At 42.9% G+C, this 19214-nt stretch overlaps 1 protein-coding gene across 1 annotated transcript; it reads right to left on the bottom strand.

The window, feature by feature from the left end:
- Positions 1 to 1774: 1774 nt before the first annotated feature.
- TTR (transthyretin) lies at positions 1775 to 8122 on the bottom strand. Its single transcript, XM_053571128.1, has 4 exons — positions 7916 to 8122; positions 6450 to 6580; positions 4193 to 4328; positions 1775 to 2010 (listed from the first exon to the last, which is right to left on the bottom strand). The coding sequence occupies exons 1-4, from the start codon at positions 7982 to 7984 to the stop codon at positions 1903 to 1905; spliced, it is 444 nt and encodes a 147-aa protein (XP_053427103.1). The 5' UTR covers positions 7985 to 8122; the 3' UTR covers positions 1775 to 1902.
- Positions 8123 to 19214: the final 11092 nt, after the last annotated feature.

The following is a 19214-nucleotide window of genomic DNA, read 5'->3' as shown; positions in this document are numbered from 1 at the left end:
GAGACATTGCTTTTGGCCAAGTATTTTGGGAAAACTCAGCGTATGTCAAAAAGTCTAAACCTACATTTCAATCTCGTCAAATTTCTTGCTCTCTCTATGAGGCCAGCTAGAGGGTAGCAAGATTTTAGACTTGAATTTGGAGGGAAATGGAAAGACCGCTTAGCTGTATTTTGGTCTAAGCTGTATATCGGGCTTTTACATTTTGTTTCTTGAGATGGGGCCTTGCTGTATTGTCCAGGCTGATCTTGAACTCTTGTGCTCAAGGGATCCTCCCACCTCTGCTCCCCAAGTAGCTAGGACAATAGGCATAGGCCACTGCACTGGGCCTGACTCGGATGTTACTGGAGAATCCTGGCTGTAGATACTGGTCAGCCAGTGACTGTCCTTGCTCAGACACATGGCGGATGACTGATGTCAAGGTTCCCCTCAATGGATCCAGGTTTCCTTTAAGATAAATTCACAGCTCTAATGGGTGGTAGGTGAAGACAGTCTCCACTCTCGCCTCATTTTCCACCACTCCCAACCCTACTGTGGCAGAGATGGTTGTTGAACAACTGAGATTAGTGCTTCTCTCCCAGAAAGTAGAGTTGTTCAGTGAACATGAGTCCCAGCCAGGGAACACATCCCTTGGGGCCCTGAATGGGGACCATGTAACAACCACTGGCCAGTGAGATGTCAGTGGGACTCACATGTGACACTTTAGCACATATTCTCATTAGAAAGACAATGCCGCACCTTCTCTCTTCAGTCCACTGGCTCGATGTCACCCAGGTGACCTTGAAGCCAAAAGACTGAATCAAACTGGGTCACAGAGTCGCCATGAGCAGGAAAGCCACCCAGCAGTGCTTCCAGAGCAAGAACGCCTATGTTGGACCTGGGATGAAAGAGAAAGAAATCTTGATTTTAGGAAGCCACTGGGATTGGAGTCATTTGTTAATAGCAGTACGACCTAGCTCACCTAAATACCCTTACCTTATCCATTCTGGATAACCAGTCCCTCCATTTTGAAATGTCGTTTCACTTGGTGTGGACTTTCCAGCCCTCTTCTCTCTGCCTGGAATACCTTCACCCTTTTGTAGCTGACAGACTTCCAAGACTCAGATTAAGTGACGCCCATCCTGAGCCTTCTCTGACTTCTCCAGGCTGCTGGCTTCTTCACCCTTCAACTTCGCCCCTCACTTTGCCTTGTACTATAACCTCTGTCAAACCAGGATGACACAGTTATCTTCTCAAAGGCTTGTGAGCTCTTTAGATAAACGTAGGGCTAGGTCCTATTCTTTATTTTCAGATCACCTAAAATAGTGCCTGGTGCATGTTCTGCATACACAGGTGTGGGTCAGTCTCAGTAAGCGTGGTGTGGGAGGGGACTCTGGTCGTGTCTCTTACTCAGGTGGTCACAGGGTGCAGCATGTCCGAGCTAAATCAGAGGGCCTAAGTTGCTGCGGGGATGTCCTGTTGGAGCTGCCCTACTCTTGAAATCAGTAAAGCACTTAAAAGAAATGCCCAGAGTAAAGAAGTGGGCCTCAGAATTTGTCTTTTGCTGTTCACTGAAGGTTAAAGGAAAATAAAGCATTCTCATTTCAGAATGTGTATTGTTAATGGCAGCAGATAATGTTCAACAAGCGCTTTGCTTGCAAGACATTGGAAATTTGGCTCTCCCAAGGGTCTGCCCAGAGACTTTCTAGAATTCCTTGACTTCTTTGTAAAATTTGGGTGTTTTTTTTTTTTTTTAAGGAAATATTTAAAAAACGGGTTAAAATGAAAGGAGAAGTGCTTTTCACAGGAACATTTTATTGTCTCTGCCTGAGTTTCTAGCATAGCTTATGAAGTGAAAACACTGCTTTAGTAAAAATTGGTTACATGGAATCCCGTCCCCTCCTTCAGATCCACTGCGCAAGTCCCTCAGACCTCAGGGTTGCTGACCAAGGCCGTGGTGGAATAGGAATAAGGGCTGAGCAGGGCGGCGATGGTGTAACGGCGGAGGCCGGAGTCGTTGGCCGTGAACACCACCTAGGAGAGAAAACACACAGCGTGTTTCCAACCCAGCCCAAAAAAAATGTGAACCACAGACAAGCAGAGACTGGACGTCCGGTGCCAAATTAATTATTGTATTCCTCTCTTTCTTTTTTTGGAGCAGTTTGAACAAAAAGCAAACATCCAAATCTGCTGGCTAGCTAAGCCCCGAGAGCCTTGCACAGACTTTCAATCCAGAATTCTTCACTGTTGCCTATTCTTCACTATGGAATTAGGTCTCTTGGTTTGCAAATTCACACGAAAAGTCAGGGTGGCAATAGCTTGACAGAGGAAAATTCCAGCAAGCCTAAGGCCTCTCACCTATCTTCTTGGTGTTAGAAAAAGGTGAGAAGATAAGAACTGTCATTCCGGGACCAAAGACCTGCTGAGAATGGTGACCTCCAATCCTACCAGGGACTTGGAAACCTAGAATTTTTGAGCTAGAGGGGAACTTTCTTCTCACTTTACAGACTATCTTTTGAGTTTATTGTGTTGCCCCAGTCCCTATAACGGCAGAGCCACATTAGGAAGGTAAGTTTCCTGTCTCTAAGCACAGAGATTTATCTCCCATTGTTCTTTGAATGTTCTGACATGAAGTATATTCATATGCATATAACAAGAAATGAAATACAGAGTATTCTATTCACCTGTTCCCCATATCCATTTGGGCCCTGAGTTGGGCTCGTGGTCCTGCCAGTCTGTCTTGGATCAGTCCCTGCCCCCTTCATTCCAGGAACAAGGATGTGTTTTCACTTGTGAATCTCTGGCATTTAGTGGAGTGCTCGACACATAGAAGGTTTTATGTTTAAAATGTTTGTTGAATGAATACTAAAAAATGTGCATAGCAGACAAGGAAGCCAAGATCTAGTGAACAGGAGCTATGTGCTGTGGGCAATGTGGCAGTGAATCTTTTCGGATGGTCCCCCCAGGCTAAGGCCCAGGGCAGATAAGGCTCCCAGGGAGGCTGATCTGGTTGCTTAAGGGCAGGGGCTGAGAATCTAGGGGCAGTCGTATCGTATCATGGTGGGCGCCCTGACTGGGCTCACTGCCTTGCTGCCTGGCTGGGACTAACAGAGACATGCTTTTTGGTAGATGGGGCTGTCTCAGTGAACTGTGGGCCCCAGAAGTCAAATAGGCCCCTGCAGTTTCCCTGGTAACACTGTCTACTGAGAGAACTGCTTTATGTCAATTGAACATCTCATCTGTAACTAAGCCAGAGAGAATAGTTCCCTTTTATGCCAAGCTATTTTTGATGGAATTAGTTGATCTTTAACTCCGACCAACATGTCTGGATTCTATTTGTTTGACAGCCATATGTTTTAAATGCCTTAAGAAAATGACACAAGGAGGAGGCAGGGAGATATATCCCTGTTTGAGGTGTTCGGGGATCCTTACCACCTCATTAGCAGAAGAAGAGAGTATATTAAAAATGTGGCTTTTTTTTTTTTTTAGCTTGATTTCTCACAAGGAAAAAGCTTCCTGAGGCACAAGGTGTTGCCCAGTAGAATTGAGGCTAAACCCAGCCTGAGCCCTAGTTATAAACATTTCTACCCTCAACTTACTAGCCACGTGACCTATGGCACGTTATTTAACTTTCCCGTGACTCACTTTCTTCGTCTGTAAAATGGGGATAATAATAGGACTGCTGTCAATGGGTCGTTCAAGAGGACTAATTAAAACACAATAGTGTCTGGCCTGTGATGTGTGCTTTGTAAATGTTATCATTGTGTTGCCATTATTGTTTTAAATCTATTGTCCCTGTACGAATTGCCAAGAATTACCTATCCAGACTTCTCAGGAGTGAGATGTGTTTTGGAATGAAGACTGCTTTAGGTTTTAGAAAAGTAAAATGGTGCGTCTCTCTACCCTACATGGGGCCTGGAGGGCTGCCTCTTATTCACACTTATTATTTTTTCTGCAAACAAATAAATATTCCTAAGAAATGGAATGGATAGACTATAAATAGCATCATTCAAGTTCAGGTCATGTTACTAAATGAGTTCACCAGCTCAGAAAATGGTTTGCTTCTCAGAGTGTTGTGGATTTCTGACTGTAGAATGGGAAAGGGAAGCTGCCATTCAGAGCTTTCCTGTGACATTTTCACAGTATGTTAAGGACAATCTGTATTTCCTAGAATTAAAAGCAAAACCCAAAGCAACTCAAAGTTCTACACACTCACCTCTGCATATTCATGGAACGGGGAGATGCCAAGTGCCTTCCAGTAGGACTTGGTGTCCAGTTCCACTTTGTACACCCCTTCTACAAATTTCTCAATGGTTGTGAGCCCATGGAGCTCTCCAGTCTCACTGGTTTTCCTGTAAGTGTAGAAATCTGGGTTAAGTTAGTCATGGAGGAAGTAAATGGCATGGCAACGTGACATCATGCACGCACATGTTTCTGTGTGTGTGTTTGTGTACATGTGTTATATATATTTTTCCTCAACCAAGAGGTGGAAAACTCTAGTAACCATTTGAAGTTAAGTGGCAAGAAATTTATAAAAACATTTCAAAAAGCTCATTATAAAAAAAAATATTTTAAAAGCTCACTACAGATATTTTTCTCTTATGCAAGTAAAATACAGGTATAATGTCAAAAAAAGAGTCCTGGCCAGGTGCGTTTGCTCACACCTGTGGTCCTAGCACTCTGGGAGGCGGAGGCAGGTGGATCGCCTGAGCTCAGGAGTCCAAGACCACCCTGAGGAGGAGTGATTCCTGATCTCTACTAAAAATAGAAAAACTAGCTGGGTGTCATTGCCGGTGCCCAGAGTTCCAGCTACTCAAGAAGCTGAGACAAGAGGATCACTTGAGCCCAAGAGTTTGAGGTTGCTGTGAGCTATAATGCCAACCATGGCACTCTACTCAGGGTGACGGAGTGAGACTCTGTCTCAAAAGTAAATAAAGAGATAATAAAATAAAAGAAAGAAAGAATCCTTGTGATTCAAGGTCAATGACTGGATGGAAGTTCATGACTATTCCTGGCAGGAGCCCTATGCTGCTTTAACTCTGTAGGGTCTCACTCCTTTCCCCTGTAGAGATACCTTTCAGAGATAATATCATTTGTACACATAGTGGGATAACTAAAGTAAGAACAGAATCTGTATCTGTATCACTTTCACATATTTAACCTTTTGGATAATTCTTTGCCAGCAACAAATACTAGACCACTTCCTTTTCCCTATAAACACTAGCTCAATAGTTGAATGTTAGAAATCGCTCCCTGTTAGTCTGCAAAAGCTGAGATAGATAAAAATAGAAGTAGGTGTCTTTACTAACTCTGCTCATGCCCCTCCCCCCGCTCCTTTTCACTTCCTTTTTTTAAAATCATGGCACAAGGAAAAAGATTCCCAAGAACATAGGAATATTTTCAGTGTCCACGTAATCTCACACTTGGAATAGTCTCTTGGCCAAGTTCCATGTTGTGCTTGGGATTACATATAAACATAAATGAATTAACAGATACGAGTTCAATTAAAACCACACCAAAGAAAATGACCTTCCCAGTGATAGTTGCTAGTGTGGTTCTTGGGGTTTTGCAATTAAAACCCAACAGAAATTCCTCTCCCAGGAGACATACATACTTAGCAGTTCCTCTTCTGCTAGGGGCTGAGGCTTTTCTGTTTGTTCTTACTTTCAGTTACTTTGCTTAGGTTGGTTAATATGTATTTTCTTTGAAATTCTTGCTAGTGGAGGTAGAGAAATTCCATGAAAATTGTGAAATGGTCAGAACAGGTGAGAAGTCATTCTTGCATGATGTTAATCGACTACAAGATTTGTCTGTGGTTGTACTTTGCCTAATACGCCCCACTTTTCTGTGTGTTTTTTTTTTTAACTGATCTTGACAGCCCCTGGACTTGCACGTGTAGGTGCACTGAAGTGTTCACGAGCCCTGACTTCTGCTGATCCAAATATACTGCAGACTGGAGCCTTGCCTGTGCTGCTCCGCAGTTCCTCTCCTTTGACTAAGAAGGTAATTGTAGGTGTACATGAGGTGTGGCTCATACACAATATACGTATTTCCTAAAATTTTAAAGCAAAGACTCTTACCTTGCCCAGGGGCACCAGGGAATCTGTAAAACTCCTGATATTATGTATATGTTTTTGTATAGTGTGTATATATGCATTTTTATGGACATGGAACCTATATTTCATCACTTATTTAAAGTGGTCTATGATCCAAAAGGGCTAAAAACCACTGCTAGAGGAGAGAAGCTATGACTCCTTCTGTTCCCTACCATTTGCTCCAAATGATGTTCAGCTTCCTGGTCACTTCCCAGCTAAGTGAAGCAGGAAGAGGGCATCCTTCTGAGGGCAACTGGACCTCTGCACATTTTCAATCGACTCGCAGATTCTTTAGCTCAGGTTGTGGCCCTCTCTCTGGCAAGCGGATGGGCAGGAAAACAAGATCAAGGCCCGTGACGGGGTTCTTTGCTGGCTTACCCAGAAGCAAATGGCTCCCAAGTCCCGTCAGCAGCCTTTCTGAACACTTTCACAGCCACACCGACAGCAGGACTGCCTCTGACAGCGTCTAGGACTTTGACCATCAGAGGACATTTGGATTCACCAGCACCCTGGGCGTGGAGAAGACAAGTGAGAAGTTAACAAAATTGGTCAGTGTGAAAGGATTTATTCTTTACAATGTCAGAAATCTGGAGTAAAATAGAAAGTGCAGTGATCCCATTACCAGGAATGTCAATGTTGACAGTTAATGAGCTTCCCCACTCAGCGTAACACAAGCGTAACTGTTTCCAAAGCAAGAATGGTTTCTGCCTCCAGACATGCTGTTATTGACCAGGGACATGAATAATGAATTTTGAGGGAGAAAATAAGCCCTCTGAAAACAGTGGCTTTGTTAATTGCTCCATTTGAAGAATGACTGAAAAGATAATTTGCTATATAAGATCCAAATAGTATTTACTGAGATCATTTTAGTCAGTTGCTATTATAGTAACTACCTCTTACTGTAAAATAATTATAGTAACTACCTCTTACTGTAAAATAATTCAGATTTGAGTGGTGGTGCCTGTGGTTCAAGGAGTAGGGCGCAGACCCCATATGCCGGAGGTGGTGGGTTCAAACCCAGCTCCAGCCAAAAACTGCAATAAAATAAAATAATAAGAATAAAAATAATTTCAGACTTGTTTTACATCACCAGTTAATTATTTTTGAGGTCTTAAGAATTAGATGTCTGACTAGAATGTTATTCAGCAAGCCTTTCAAAGATTGATCAAACAATGCTTAATAAATAGCTAAATAATTAGCTAAAGAGCCAGAGTATAATCTCATACAGTTTTACCTCCAAATAAACTGTGTAAGGGGATGCTTTTCTGAAAATTCCAAGTTAACAGCTTCATTATTATCATATCTTTATTTCTATCAGCCATGTGATGAAATTGAGGTGCTGGGCATTGCAAACCCAATTCACCACAGCAAAGAAGGAGAGTGCCGGCATCCAACCCCCAGCTCAGGAAGCTCTGCAGAACCTCGTTTTGAGGTTTCAATAGATGATGTTAAAAATAGATGCCAGGGCCCAGTGTGGTGGTTCACGCTTGTAATCCTAGCACTTTGGGAGGCTCAGGTGGGTGGATTGCTTGAACTCACGAGTTCAAGACCAGCCTGAGAAAGAGCAAGACCCCATCTCTACTAAAAATAGAAAAGCTAGCCAGATGTTGTGGCACGCACCTATAGCCCCAGCTACTTGGGAGTCTGAGGCAAGAGGTTTGCTCAAGCCCAAGAGTTTAAGGTTGCTGTGAGCTATGATGCCATGGCACTGTACCCATGTCTCAAAAAAAAAAAATAGGTACCCTTGCCCAAACAAAAGCTAGTTGGCAAAGCTAGAATGAGTCACTTTGTCTAGCGTTCCTCTTAAATATATGACAAGGACTCTTAAAGAAGCAAACACTCACCGCAGGGCCAGCCTCAGACAGGAACACCAGACTGGCGAGGCAGAGGAGGAGCAAGCTGTGAGAGGCCATCCTGCCCAGAACTCAGGGACGTCTTTGAGGACTGCTCCCAGCGTGGGGCTTTTATACTCACCTCTCCAGAGCTACACCACTTTATCCCTGCCAATCTGACTCCAAACCTGCTGATTCTGATTATTGACTTAGTCAACAAAGAGAGAATAAGTAACCCACACAAATATGAACCTTGTCTAGGGGGATTAGAGCATCAGCACACCAGCTCTATGAAATATTATTTCTAGGTCATTTGATCAGCTAGATTACCAAAACAAAACAACCAAATCAAAACAAAAATAGTTTTCTCCCTGCCTGGCTACGGTGGTAACGTTCTTGGGACTTCTCCCCTCCCCCCAACTGTCTTACATATTTCTATGTTTTCCATTTTCTATACATTTTTGTCTTGTATTGGTTTATTTATTTATTTATTATTGTTGGGGCTTCATTGAGGGTACAGAGAACCAGGTTACACTGATTGCATTTGTTAGGTGAAGTCCTTTTTATAATTGTGTCCTGCCTCTGAGAGGTGTGTCACACACCATTTGTCTTTTATGTTAGGTGACAGGTACACATTATAATAATTTTTTTCATGTCCAATGATATTAGGCTGCACAGGCTTAAATATGGTGCATTGGAAAATGTCCTTGCACTTGATATATGTCCATGGGTCGACAAGGAAAAACCCTTGGCAGTGCTCACATTTTTTAAAAGCTATATTTTAGCTGAACTAAGTCATTTCGAAGCTTGCTTAGTCAGCAATTTCTTTACCTTTTTTTTTTTTTTTTTCTTATTTTGGTGTATGTATTCTACCCAGATAAGGTTCATCTGAACACAAAGAAAGATGACGTATTTCAAACTGGCTTTGATGAGCCTGAAACATAGAGAACCAGGTCTTCTTTACCACCTCTTCTGCTTTAGGCAGGCAGGAACATGACGCTCAGCTGACTTTTACCAGAATCAAAATGTCTGGAAGGCTGTGGAGATGACTATGAGAACTAGAAGCCAGGGTTGACAATGGATTCCTTTCATCTTGTCCAACGGGACAAGTCCAGAAACTACAGTGATTTCTTTTGCAGTTTTTGGCCAGGGCTGGGTTTGAACCCACCACCCACAGCATATGGGGCTGGTGCATTCCTCTGAGCCACAGGAGCCGCCCTATAGTGATTTTATGATTAATTGATCTAATACCAACTCCTGGGTGTGTGTGTGCATATGACCATACACATGTGGTTCTGTTCATGGATAAATTAAGACAGTGTTTTGTCATTATAAGACAAATATATAGAACATAGAAAGAAGACAAACATTTGGACAAATACATGTCAAGGCCGAATCTAGCTCAGAAGCCTGAGAATTTGGGGGAACATTCCTATAACTGAAAGTCAGGTTAGAAGAAAGTCAACAAGAAATCATGAAGGATAAGGCCTTTCAGGGAATAATAGAAGGGACAGAATGACCTTCCAGTCATCTGGAAATGTGCAGGAGAGGACTTGGGGAGAGTGGCTTGATCACAGGAAAATAAAAATAAGCAAATCCAGTTGAGAGTGTAAGTATGAATGTGATCTTACAGCCTTGGGATCTGACCAGGAAGTAAGGCTGGGGAGAGTTTTGAATTTGGAGTTAGATGGCCTGAGTCATCTGATCCTAGTTCTGCTACCCTATTTCCTGGGTGAGGTATTTAATATCTCAGATACTCAGCTTACTCATTTGTAAAATAGAAGCATCTATTTTTCTATTTTACCTCTTTTTTTTTTTTCTTTTGAGATGGAGTCTCACTCTGTCACCCTTAGTAGAGTGCCGTGGCATCATAGCTCACAGCAACCTCAAACTCTTGAGCCCAAGCGACTCTTTTGCCTCAGCCTCCCAAGTAGCTGGGACAACAGCTGCCGGCCCCAATGCCGGGCTATTTTTAGAGAAGGGATCTGTCTGTTGCTCAGGCTGGTCTCTGAACTCCTGAGCTTAAGTAATCCACCTGCCTTGGCCTCCCAGAGTGGTAGGATGAGAGGTGTGAGCCACTGCGCCCGGCCTACTTTTCTCTTTCAAAGGACTTTTCTAATAACTTTTAACATGAGATGATATTAAAACATATTGTAAAATGTAAACCACTAATCGGGTGTAAAAGTATAACTATAATATAATTTGGTTCAGCATCTATGCCTAAGGAGAAAATCTTTTTTCAAATAGCATCTCTCATCTCCAATAGTCTCTTAATTATTTCCTGGTGCTTAAAAACTAGGATGGAGAGCCTTTTCTCTGAGTATGCTAGATATTTGAAAGTTCTTTTATAACCAGCAAAATCATGTACCCATAAGTTTTAGCACTACCCTCTGTTGAAACCAAGAATTATCTCCTATAGACCTTATAAACTGGCAACTCCAGTTGCCATCTGCTCATAGACACATTACATTGGGGCTTTAAACTGTGAAATAGTGAGTAAATTTAAAATTTAAGACATGGTGCATTAAAATTTGGATTTCTGGCTTCTCTTGAGAAATCAGAAAAGATGGCAAACTAGGCCCATGTTCATATGAGACAACAAGTAGAGGGTGGTCCCTCTCAGCTATCCCCAAGACCTCCCTTCCTACTCTGAGGCTACACAACACTTCCCGTGGCCCATCCTGTTGAGGTTTTTTCTTTCATTACTCATGTCGTGTTTCTCATTTATGTTCCTGCTAAGTTTTTTGAAAATTCGTGATTGCTGGTCTTCCAACAGCCATTTAAGTAGCGAATGACAGCTTGTTTTCTTTTTGCCAAATAGACCTTCCCACTTCTTTGAATGAATCCTCTTCAGACATAGTTCCTGGAATCCTTATCACCCAGGACTTCCTCTCCTAGCTACTCCCATTGGTCAACGTTTCTCTTCAAATGTAGTGCTCTGAACCAGACACAAACCAGATAAAACCAGATCAACTCACAGGACATTGGGACCGTTGCCTCCCTTAGCAAAGGCAATCTACTGTAAATGTTGTCCCTGTGACCCTTCATCATAACACTACTCATTTTGATCTGTTGGTCAAAATGATCTAAAATCACCACATATTAGCCATCATTCTGTGCTTTGATCATTTATGAATTTTAACCTAAACATGGGAACCAATGTTTATCTCTGTTTTTTTGTCTTTCATTGTCAAAGTCCTTCTCACAGGTTTATCTCTGATAGGTCTCATCCTGTTAGTTCCAACTCACTACTCCATCTTATTGATGTCATTTCATGGTTGATTCTGTAAGTTGCCGTCTGAGAGCACCCTCCAAGCCTCAAGTCGTTAGCTGCTGCAGCTTGCCTGCCCTCTGAACTCTCCTTAATCTGGACATCATTAACAAAATTTGCATTTGAATGAGACAAGGGTGTGAAGAGAAAGTGAGGCAATTAATATGTACAGGGAACATCAGGAATCTGATTGTAAAATCATTTATAAATCTTAGAGATGGAGATTATTTTTTAATATAGCGAATAGAAGAGAAAATTTTGCCAGAGACTTAAAGATAACATGGGTAGTTGGTAGTCTGGAGTTGAAGTAAGATAGCCACAGGAGAAGAGTCTTGCAGTGTCTTAGGTGAAAGAAGAGCAAGGCTGAAGCACAGAGGAAAAAGCTAAAAGGAGAGAGCTAACGCGTTCTTTGTTGAAGGAATGCATATATGTAACAAATGATACTGACTAATACGAGAAAAGTCCAATGTTTCTTCAGCCTGAGGGATGAAAGGATTATAGGGTAAAACACAGAATCCCAAAGATCAGGTCTTCCTTTTCGGTGTTTATTTGAGTTTGGGAAAGCTTTTGGAAAGATGGTTGCATGGGATCCGTGAAGAGGGATAAATTAAGGTCAAGGGTCACCATGTTCCTGGAGCCCTAAGCAGTTGCTATAGAAACTGTGTGCTGTCAGGCAATATCAGGAGCAGTGAGGACCCAATGCCACAAAACAAAAGGAACAGCAGGGAAACCTTAAACTTCAAGTTTATGTCTTTTCTTAGCCAAGTAGTGTCTTTCTTTATGATCTGTCTGATCCTGGGGCTGTAGCTTAGATGTTTAATTGAAGTGAAAAAGGCTAATTTGATGGCAACATTCTTTCTCCTTCTACAGAGTTAGTGGTGGTTAATGAACAACCCAGCCCTGCTCTTAGTTTGGAGTTCATCTGCCCTCTCCCTTATAATGGACAGGTTTATCTATTAATTTTTTTATATAAATAGACAAGCTACTTTTCTTTGTTTATTTTAGAGTGCATGTCAACTGCCAGCCTGTGCTCTGTTCACATTGAAATATCCACTAATATTATTGTGAGTAAGCTGCTTAGCCAGAGTGGAGAGTTGGCTGGCTAAGTGCTTGGGTTAGGCCTCGTGGCTGGGGGATGAGGGGACCCTGGATATTTGCAGGTTAAAGAATTTGATTTTGTCAGCTCTCCTTGAAGTGAATAAGCCCTGGGGGGGTGATTAATAGTAAGCAAATCATAAAAGGCTCATTTTAAAACCATAATACCAATTTAATGAATAGTCAGAGGGCTGCTGGGTAAGCAACAAATTGAAGCTAAGGGATGTGGCTAATTTTTGGAGAATACTTCATTCCGACTGCGAGAGAGTCTAGACAAGTTTTTGTGTTTCACTGGAGCGTACAGTTTTCTCGTGTTTGGTGTGCTGTGTCTGCCCTGCCTGCCCTGGGAGCATTGAATAAACACTGAAAAAGCCTTTGTCTCCCTTTGGTTTCTTGTCTAGGTAGATAACCATCTACATAAAGGCAAACATTACCTAGGATCTGTTCATTGGGCCACACTATATTTTTTTATGGACTCTAGTTTTAGTTTCAGGGTTGCATTTTAGGGGTGAACACAGTTGGGAGCAACAGTTGAGAACTTCCTAGTACAAGAATCTCCCTCAGCGCTTACCCTGCTCGCTGCTATACTTATAGTTGGGGACTACACCCCAGGCACTGCAACCTCAGCCCCACCCTTTCTCTTATCTGGCAGACTTCAATTCGCTGTACATCAGAAGCTCTGACGATTCAAAGTCAAGACATCCTAGCCTTGGTCTAGGTTCATACATGTCTCAGTGTCACACACGTGTTAAGGATTCCGTCCTAAATAGTCATTGGATGAAGTTAGAGTTTTGGCTCCTAGAGTTACTCAAAGCTCACCCACCCCCACCTATGAGGAGGAGCTATGCAGACAGAAGAGGAAGCTGAAGGCGGTTTTACGTAGTGGGCAGGTCTTCTTTGGTCTTCCCTTTGTTTTCCCCTGCAGCTCTTATGAAGCTAGTGTAAGACAGGGCTGAGGTTGCAGGCCTCTTAGATGGCCTGCCCTGCTGTTGTCTGATAGTTGGTACCAAAAAGAACCCTTTCCTCTCTGAACACATCCTTGTCATGCTTTATAGCTTAGCCCAGTCTATCAGGAGACTGCATTGGGTACGGGGCAAAAGAATCAGCTAGAATTAAAGAGGGTTTATTTGATTGATTCTATCTCTGTTCCAATATTTCCCTTAGAATCAACTGTGCTGTGTCTATAGCCATAATCCAGATCCAGGGTCCATGATTCAAGATCTAGATTTTGACCACTTTGGGGTTTGACTTTTTTCTTTTGAGACGGAGTCTTGATCTATTGCCCAGGCCAGGGTGCCTTGGTGTGTCAATCTATCTCACAGCAACCTCAAACTCCCGGGCTCATGGAATCCTTATTCCCTCAAGCTCCCAGGTAGCTGAGATTATGGGCACCTGCCACAATGCCCAGCTAAGTTTTCTATCTTTGGTAGAGATACTCTACAGGTCTCACTCTGCTCAGGCTGGTCTCGAACTCCTGAGCTCAAGCAATCCTCCCACCTGACTTCTCAGAGTGCTAGAATTACAGGAGTGAGCCACTGTGCTCTGCTCATATCTGTACTCTATTGACTCCTTGTTGCATTTTCTATTTATTCTTAAAGACTTGCTTTAGACATTCAACTTTTATTTTTATTTTTTTTATTTTTCTATCTTGTTTTATTTGGACTTTTTTTTTTTTTAAGTGCTTACATTTCTCACTGTAACTTTTCTTTCTTTCTTTTTTTTTTATTGTTGGGGATTCATTGAGGGTACAATAAGCCAGGTTACACTGATTGCAATTGTTAGGTAATGTCCCTCTTGCAATCAAGACATTCAACTTTTATTTCTTTCATGAATCATCCCTTGATCCTCTTTCATTCCTTCATTTAGAAGAGAATTCATTGTTTTTTTTCTGTGTTATCCCCTACACTTCATTCTTCTAAGCTAATGTTTTGACTTTGACCTTTCCCCCACCTCTTCTCTTCTTCTAGGCCTCAAAATTAATTCACATCACATTCTTTTCAATTGTTCTACAGCCTTTGACTATGATTTCACCTCTCCCGTCTCTGTCCCTGCTGGGAAGCAGTCTATCTTGCCACCTCTCCCTCCTTGTCACACACAGCAGTCATGGCAGTCTGGTTTCCCTGGCCCTCCCTCTGCCAGGACATTTTCTACTTCAAGGGTGCTGGTATTCTTATCATCACCAGTTCCAAAAGTATTCCAGCAGGCTTCCATCTTGACTGGTTACCTGACCCGGAGCTGCTCTATGCCTTCTGTGCTGGGACATTCAACTCTGTTCTTAATGGTCCTGCCCCGCCATCTGAATCTCCCAAATTTCTTGGCATTCCAATAGTGCCTCAAGCTCAAAATGTCTAAACCTAAACTCTGCATTTCCCCATCTCAAATGCCGTCCCCCTCCCGACTGCCCTGTCCCTGAGTGGAAGCCCTTTTCTCCTGATTAGTCAGAGCTACAACCTCAGCAATTATGCTTGAGTTCTCCTCTCTAACACCAGACTTTAAAAAGTAACATCAATTTTAGGGCGGCGCCTGTGGCTCAGTCGGTAAGGCGTCGGCCCCATATACCGAGGGTGGCGGGTTCAAACCCGGCCCCGGCCTAACTGCAACCAAAAAATAGCCGGGCGTTGTGGCGGGCGCCTGTAGTCCCAGCTGCTCGGGAGGCTGAGGCAAGAGAATCGCTTAGGCCCAGGAGTTGGAGGTTGCTGTGAGCTGTGTGAGGCCACGGCACTCTACCGAGGGCCATAGAGTGAGACCCTGTCTTTACAAAAAAAAAGAAAAAAAAAAGTAACATCAATTTTATTTTCGAAATATTTCTCCCATTTCTTACTTTCTGCTTCCACAACTTCCAACTGAGTTCAGACTTTCAGTGCAAATCATACAGCCTTTTGCGATTACATCCCAGCTGATCTCCTTACTGCTAATCTATTTTCCATGTAATCTTTTCTACAAGCTACTGCCAAACTAATCTTCTTAATGCATACCTCTCATTACATCACATCTCTCTTCTAAAGCTTTTTCTCACTCCCCGTGACAAATAAAGTCTAATGTCCTTGGCCTGACATTCAGAGATGGCTGCCACTTGGTTCTACTCTGTCCTTATTTGCTGCTATGGGCCTTCAAAACCCAAATGAGTTCTGGACAGATCCTGGGGTGGGCCGTTCCATGCCCTTAACCGCTTCCTCCTTTGTGTATTCTCACAGTGCTAACTGCCTAGAGGAAGAAACATCAGCAAAGTGTCATAGAGAGAAAAGGCCAGATGAGAGACAGTGACGGAGGGGGAAATGAATTCCTGGTGACATTAGAAAGTGAGAGAGAAGAACCAAGAGTGACTCGAGTCCAGAGGGCATTTAAACAGTAAAATCATTAGCTTATGGAGTTAGAAATAGGAAAGAAAATGAATCTGGTTTTGGACATCAGAGGTGGATGGACGGGCATCTTTGTCTATAGGGCAGCTGGACATGATAGCCTGGGAGATGGGGTTTGGAAGGGACCAGGCTGGAGATGGAGATCAGGATCATGGGTGTGCAGGTTAGATTACAGCACTGGAAGTTACCAGGACACTTGAACAACAAGAAGTCCAAGGATAGAGCTCTGGGGTAAATTAAGCGTCAGCCAGCGATAAAACCAAGATAAACCTCAAGCAGAGGTTTGCCTTGGCAGAAGTTAGGCCTCGTGTGAAGTACTTTGCACCTGTCTTAAACATCTATGCTATTCCATCCATTGTTTGCATTATAATGTCTCTTTTCTGGGCTATGCCTTCTTAGTGCTTTTATTTCCAATACCTAGTGCAGGGCCTGGTCCTCAGGAAATACTCAGTAAATGCTTATTGAATGATTTAATAATAAATAAATGGTGTCACCTCCACATGCAGCCAGGCCTTGCTTTTTTTTGAGATAGAGTCTTACTCTACTGCCCTGGGTAGAGTGTCATAGCTCACAGCAACCTCAAACACTTGGGCTCAAGCGATCCTCTTTCTTTAGCCTCCGGAGTAGCTGGGACAATAGGTGCTCACCACGTTGCCTGGCTAATTTTTCTATTTTTAGTAGAGACAGGATCTTGCTCTTGCTCAGGCTGGTCTCAAACTCCTGAACTCAAGCAATCCACCCATCTCAGTCTCCCAGAGTGGTAGAATTATAGATATGAGTCACCGTTCCCTCCTTGCTTTTTTAGTGAGCTGGTACTTGCATTACCCTTTACGGACTCCCAGCATTTCTAATTACAGTTCAACAATCCAAGTGCCATCTTTCTGTGTTCTCGACAGCACGTGCAGGACTGAGCCAGGCTGACTCTGACCAGTGGGCTCCTCGTTCCACCTCCTGACCATACCCTTGTGGACCTGCTGACTCTTTGCACTCACCTTCCATTGCCACCCACGTAATTCACCTTGGGCTTCTGCTGTTTCATTTCTTCCATTATTATTATGGTTCAGCAGGATGGGCAGAAGCCTTTTTCCTGACATTTAATTGTCTCTAAAATGTGTATCCTAGAAGACACATTTGCCCAATTTATACTGCCTGAAACAGATTTGGAATATGGAACAAATTTCTTCATTCTGTTTTGTTTTCTTGTTTTAAATAGAGAAAGAGTTTTTCTCTGTTGCTTAGGCTGGAGGGCAGTGGCATGATCATAGCTCACACTAGTCTTGAATTCCTGGGCTCACGTGATCCTCCTGCTTCACCTTCCTCAGTAGCTGGAAGTATAGGTGCACACCACAATGTCCAGACCCCGTCCAGACAGGGTCTCTCTATGTTGCCCAGGCTGGTCTCAAACTCCTGGCTTCAAATGAACCTCTCACTTTGGCCTCCCAAAGTGCTGGCATTGCAGGAGTGAGCCACTGTGCCTGGCCAGTCCTGTTTGTAGATGATTCTTTTGTATTGGGGGCGTCAGATGAGCAACTTCTTTCTCCTTCCTAACAACACATCATATGTCAATGGTTCTCCAAGTGTGTGCCCCAGACCAAACACATTCCCTGGGGACTTGCTAAAAACCTAATTTCTAGGACTCCCCTCCACACTTACTGAATTTCTGAAGGTGGGGCCTGGCAACCTGTGTTATAACATGCCTTCTAGGTGTTCAATCTTTGACATCATTGTCTTAGATACAACTCATGCTCAGGAGTGAGGTTGGGAATCAATCTTTCTTTCTCCCTTTCTCCACCTCTCTCCTTCCTTCCTTCCTTTCTTTTTTTCCATTCTGGTTTCTTTAAAAGATTTGTCACATCTTACTTGGATAACCTTGGCCTAGCCACTTAACCTCTCTGAACCTTTGCTTTTTCTTCTAGAATATAACATTTTTTGAGTCAGTGGACCTCCAACTGTAATCATATTATTCTATGACACTGTGAACATCTACTTCTAAACATAACAATAGCAAATTCTCACAGTGTTAGTTAATAGGGCAGTGCTTCAGGGATAAGTAGGCTCATTAGAAAAACTAGGCTGACATGTGACCAAGTGCGTGGTTTCCCTTAGTTCCCTCCAGCCTTTCTCAGGAGCAAATCCATTTGGCCAGGTATCCAGCAAACAGGAAGCTCCTTGGCTCTGTTAATCAGGTGCCAAAGTTCTGTGTTGAGAGAGCAAAGCGAATGATCTAAAACATGTGGGTTCTGTTGAGCCAATGTCTCTTTAATTTGCGTAGAAAGACCTATTTGCAGATATTAGTAGCTTAGAAAGGCTGGTGCGCAATGACCATCCCACATTTCAACAGGTAAAAGAATTACCCAGGTAATGTCTTAGTGCTGCCACGTTTTAGTTACTTGTGAATTCAGGAGAGGAGCCTTTTCACTGTGCTCTCAATTCGAAGAGTTTAAACTACAAGGTCACTCTGAAAGTGAGTGCTGATTCTTCCAGAGAAGTAAACAATGTTGTTAGCTGCTTGTGTAGTCAATTCCCCTGGAACACAATTCAGCTTCTATTCTTTTAATGCATATTCATACCAACACTGTAATTCTTCCATTGGGATAAATGTTTGCATACAAAACCCAAATCAATTTATCCATAGCTTCCTTTGAGTCACATATAACCCCATTTGGCCCTCTCCTGCCTGCGTAGTTCTGAGAACTGCTCCAAAGTCATCATGAATGTTAGTGCTATTGCTGGCTGTTTTGGATCAGCAGCTTTTCTGATGGTGCAGCTGCAGTCAGCCCACAGCATTTACAATCTCTTATCTCCATTCCTGTGGGTGCTGTAGCCTGAGACAGGTAAGCTGCTTCATCTTGCACTGTGCCCATCCCCTGGGGTCCTTCCTTCACTGCCATCCTCCATCTGGAGGCCTCAAGGGTGACAGGCATAGCATCTGTACTTAGAGCTCCATATGGTGACTCACTGCCCAGTTTTTAAAAAGTTTACATACATGAGTAAGTGGAACACATCTGTCTATATGTGATTTTTGAAATCTGTTTGTTAGCAGGGCCAGCTAAGGGAATATTGATTTAAAAAACTCAGCTGGGACTCCTCTGTGAAGGGTGTAGTTTGAATTTTTGGTGCCACCATTTTTTTAAGCCTTCCGACCTTCTTTCCATTTTCTTAAACTAGAGCCATACCCAGATCTCTCCGCACCCACCCAGGCTGTAAGTGAGGGCTGGTAGGCAAGGAATATTATATTCCACCTGAGAGATAAGGTAGTATATTAGAAAATGTATGAGCTTTGGGTTTTCAGAAAAACTTGATCTGAGTCCAGCTTCGCCTGAATGCAGCACGTACTAGCTGAGTTACATGGGTTTTCTTACACAATTTATGAGGCTTAGCGCCCTTATCTGTTAAACAGTGACAAGAATAGCACCTGCCTATTAGGGAGGACTGAATGCCATAATGAGTAAGAAGCACAACACAGTTTGTGGCCCAGAGAAATTCATAAACTTTGGTCCAGTCAGGTAGAGGTAGATGAGGAGCAAGGCAGACCTGACCCAAGTTTTATTTGAGCAATTTAATCTTTGGTTTGTTTGTTGTTTAT

The sequence above is a fragment of the Nycticebus coucang genome, chromosome 19 (assembly GCF_027406575.1).
Source record: "Nycticebus coucang isolate mNycCou1 chromosome 19, mNycCou1.pri, whole genome shotgun sequence".
Lineage (NCBI taxonomy): Eukaryota > Metazoa > Chordata > Mammalia > Primates > Lorisidae > Nycticebus > Nycticebus coucang.
Note: the sequence above shows the minus strand (reverse complement) of the source record. Positions and strands in the feature narration are given on the sequence as shown.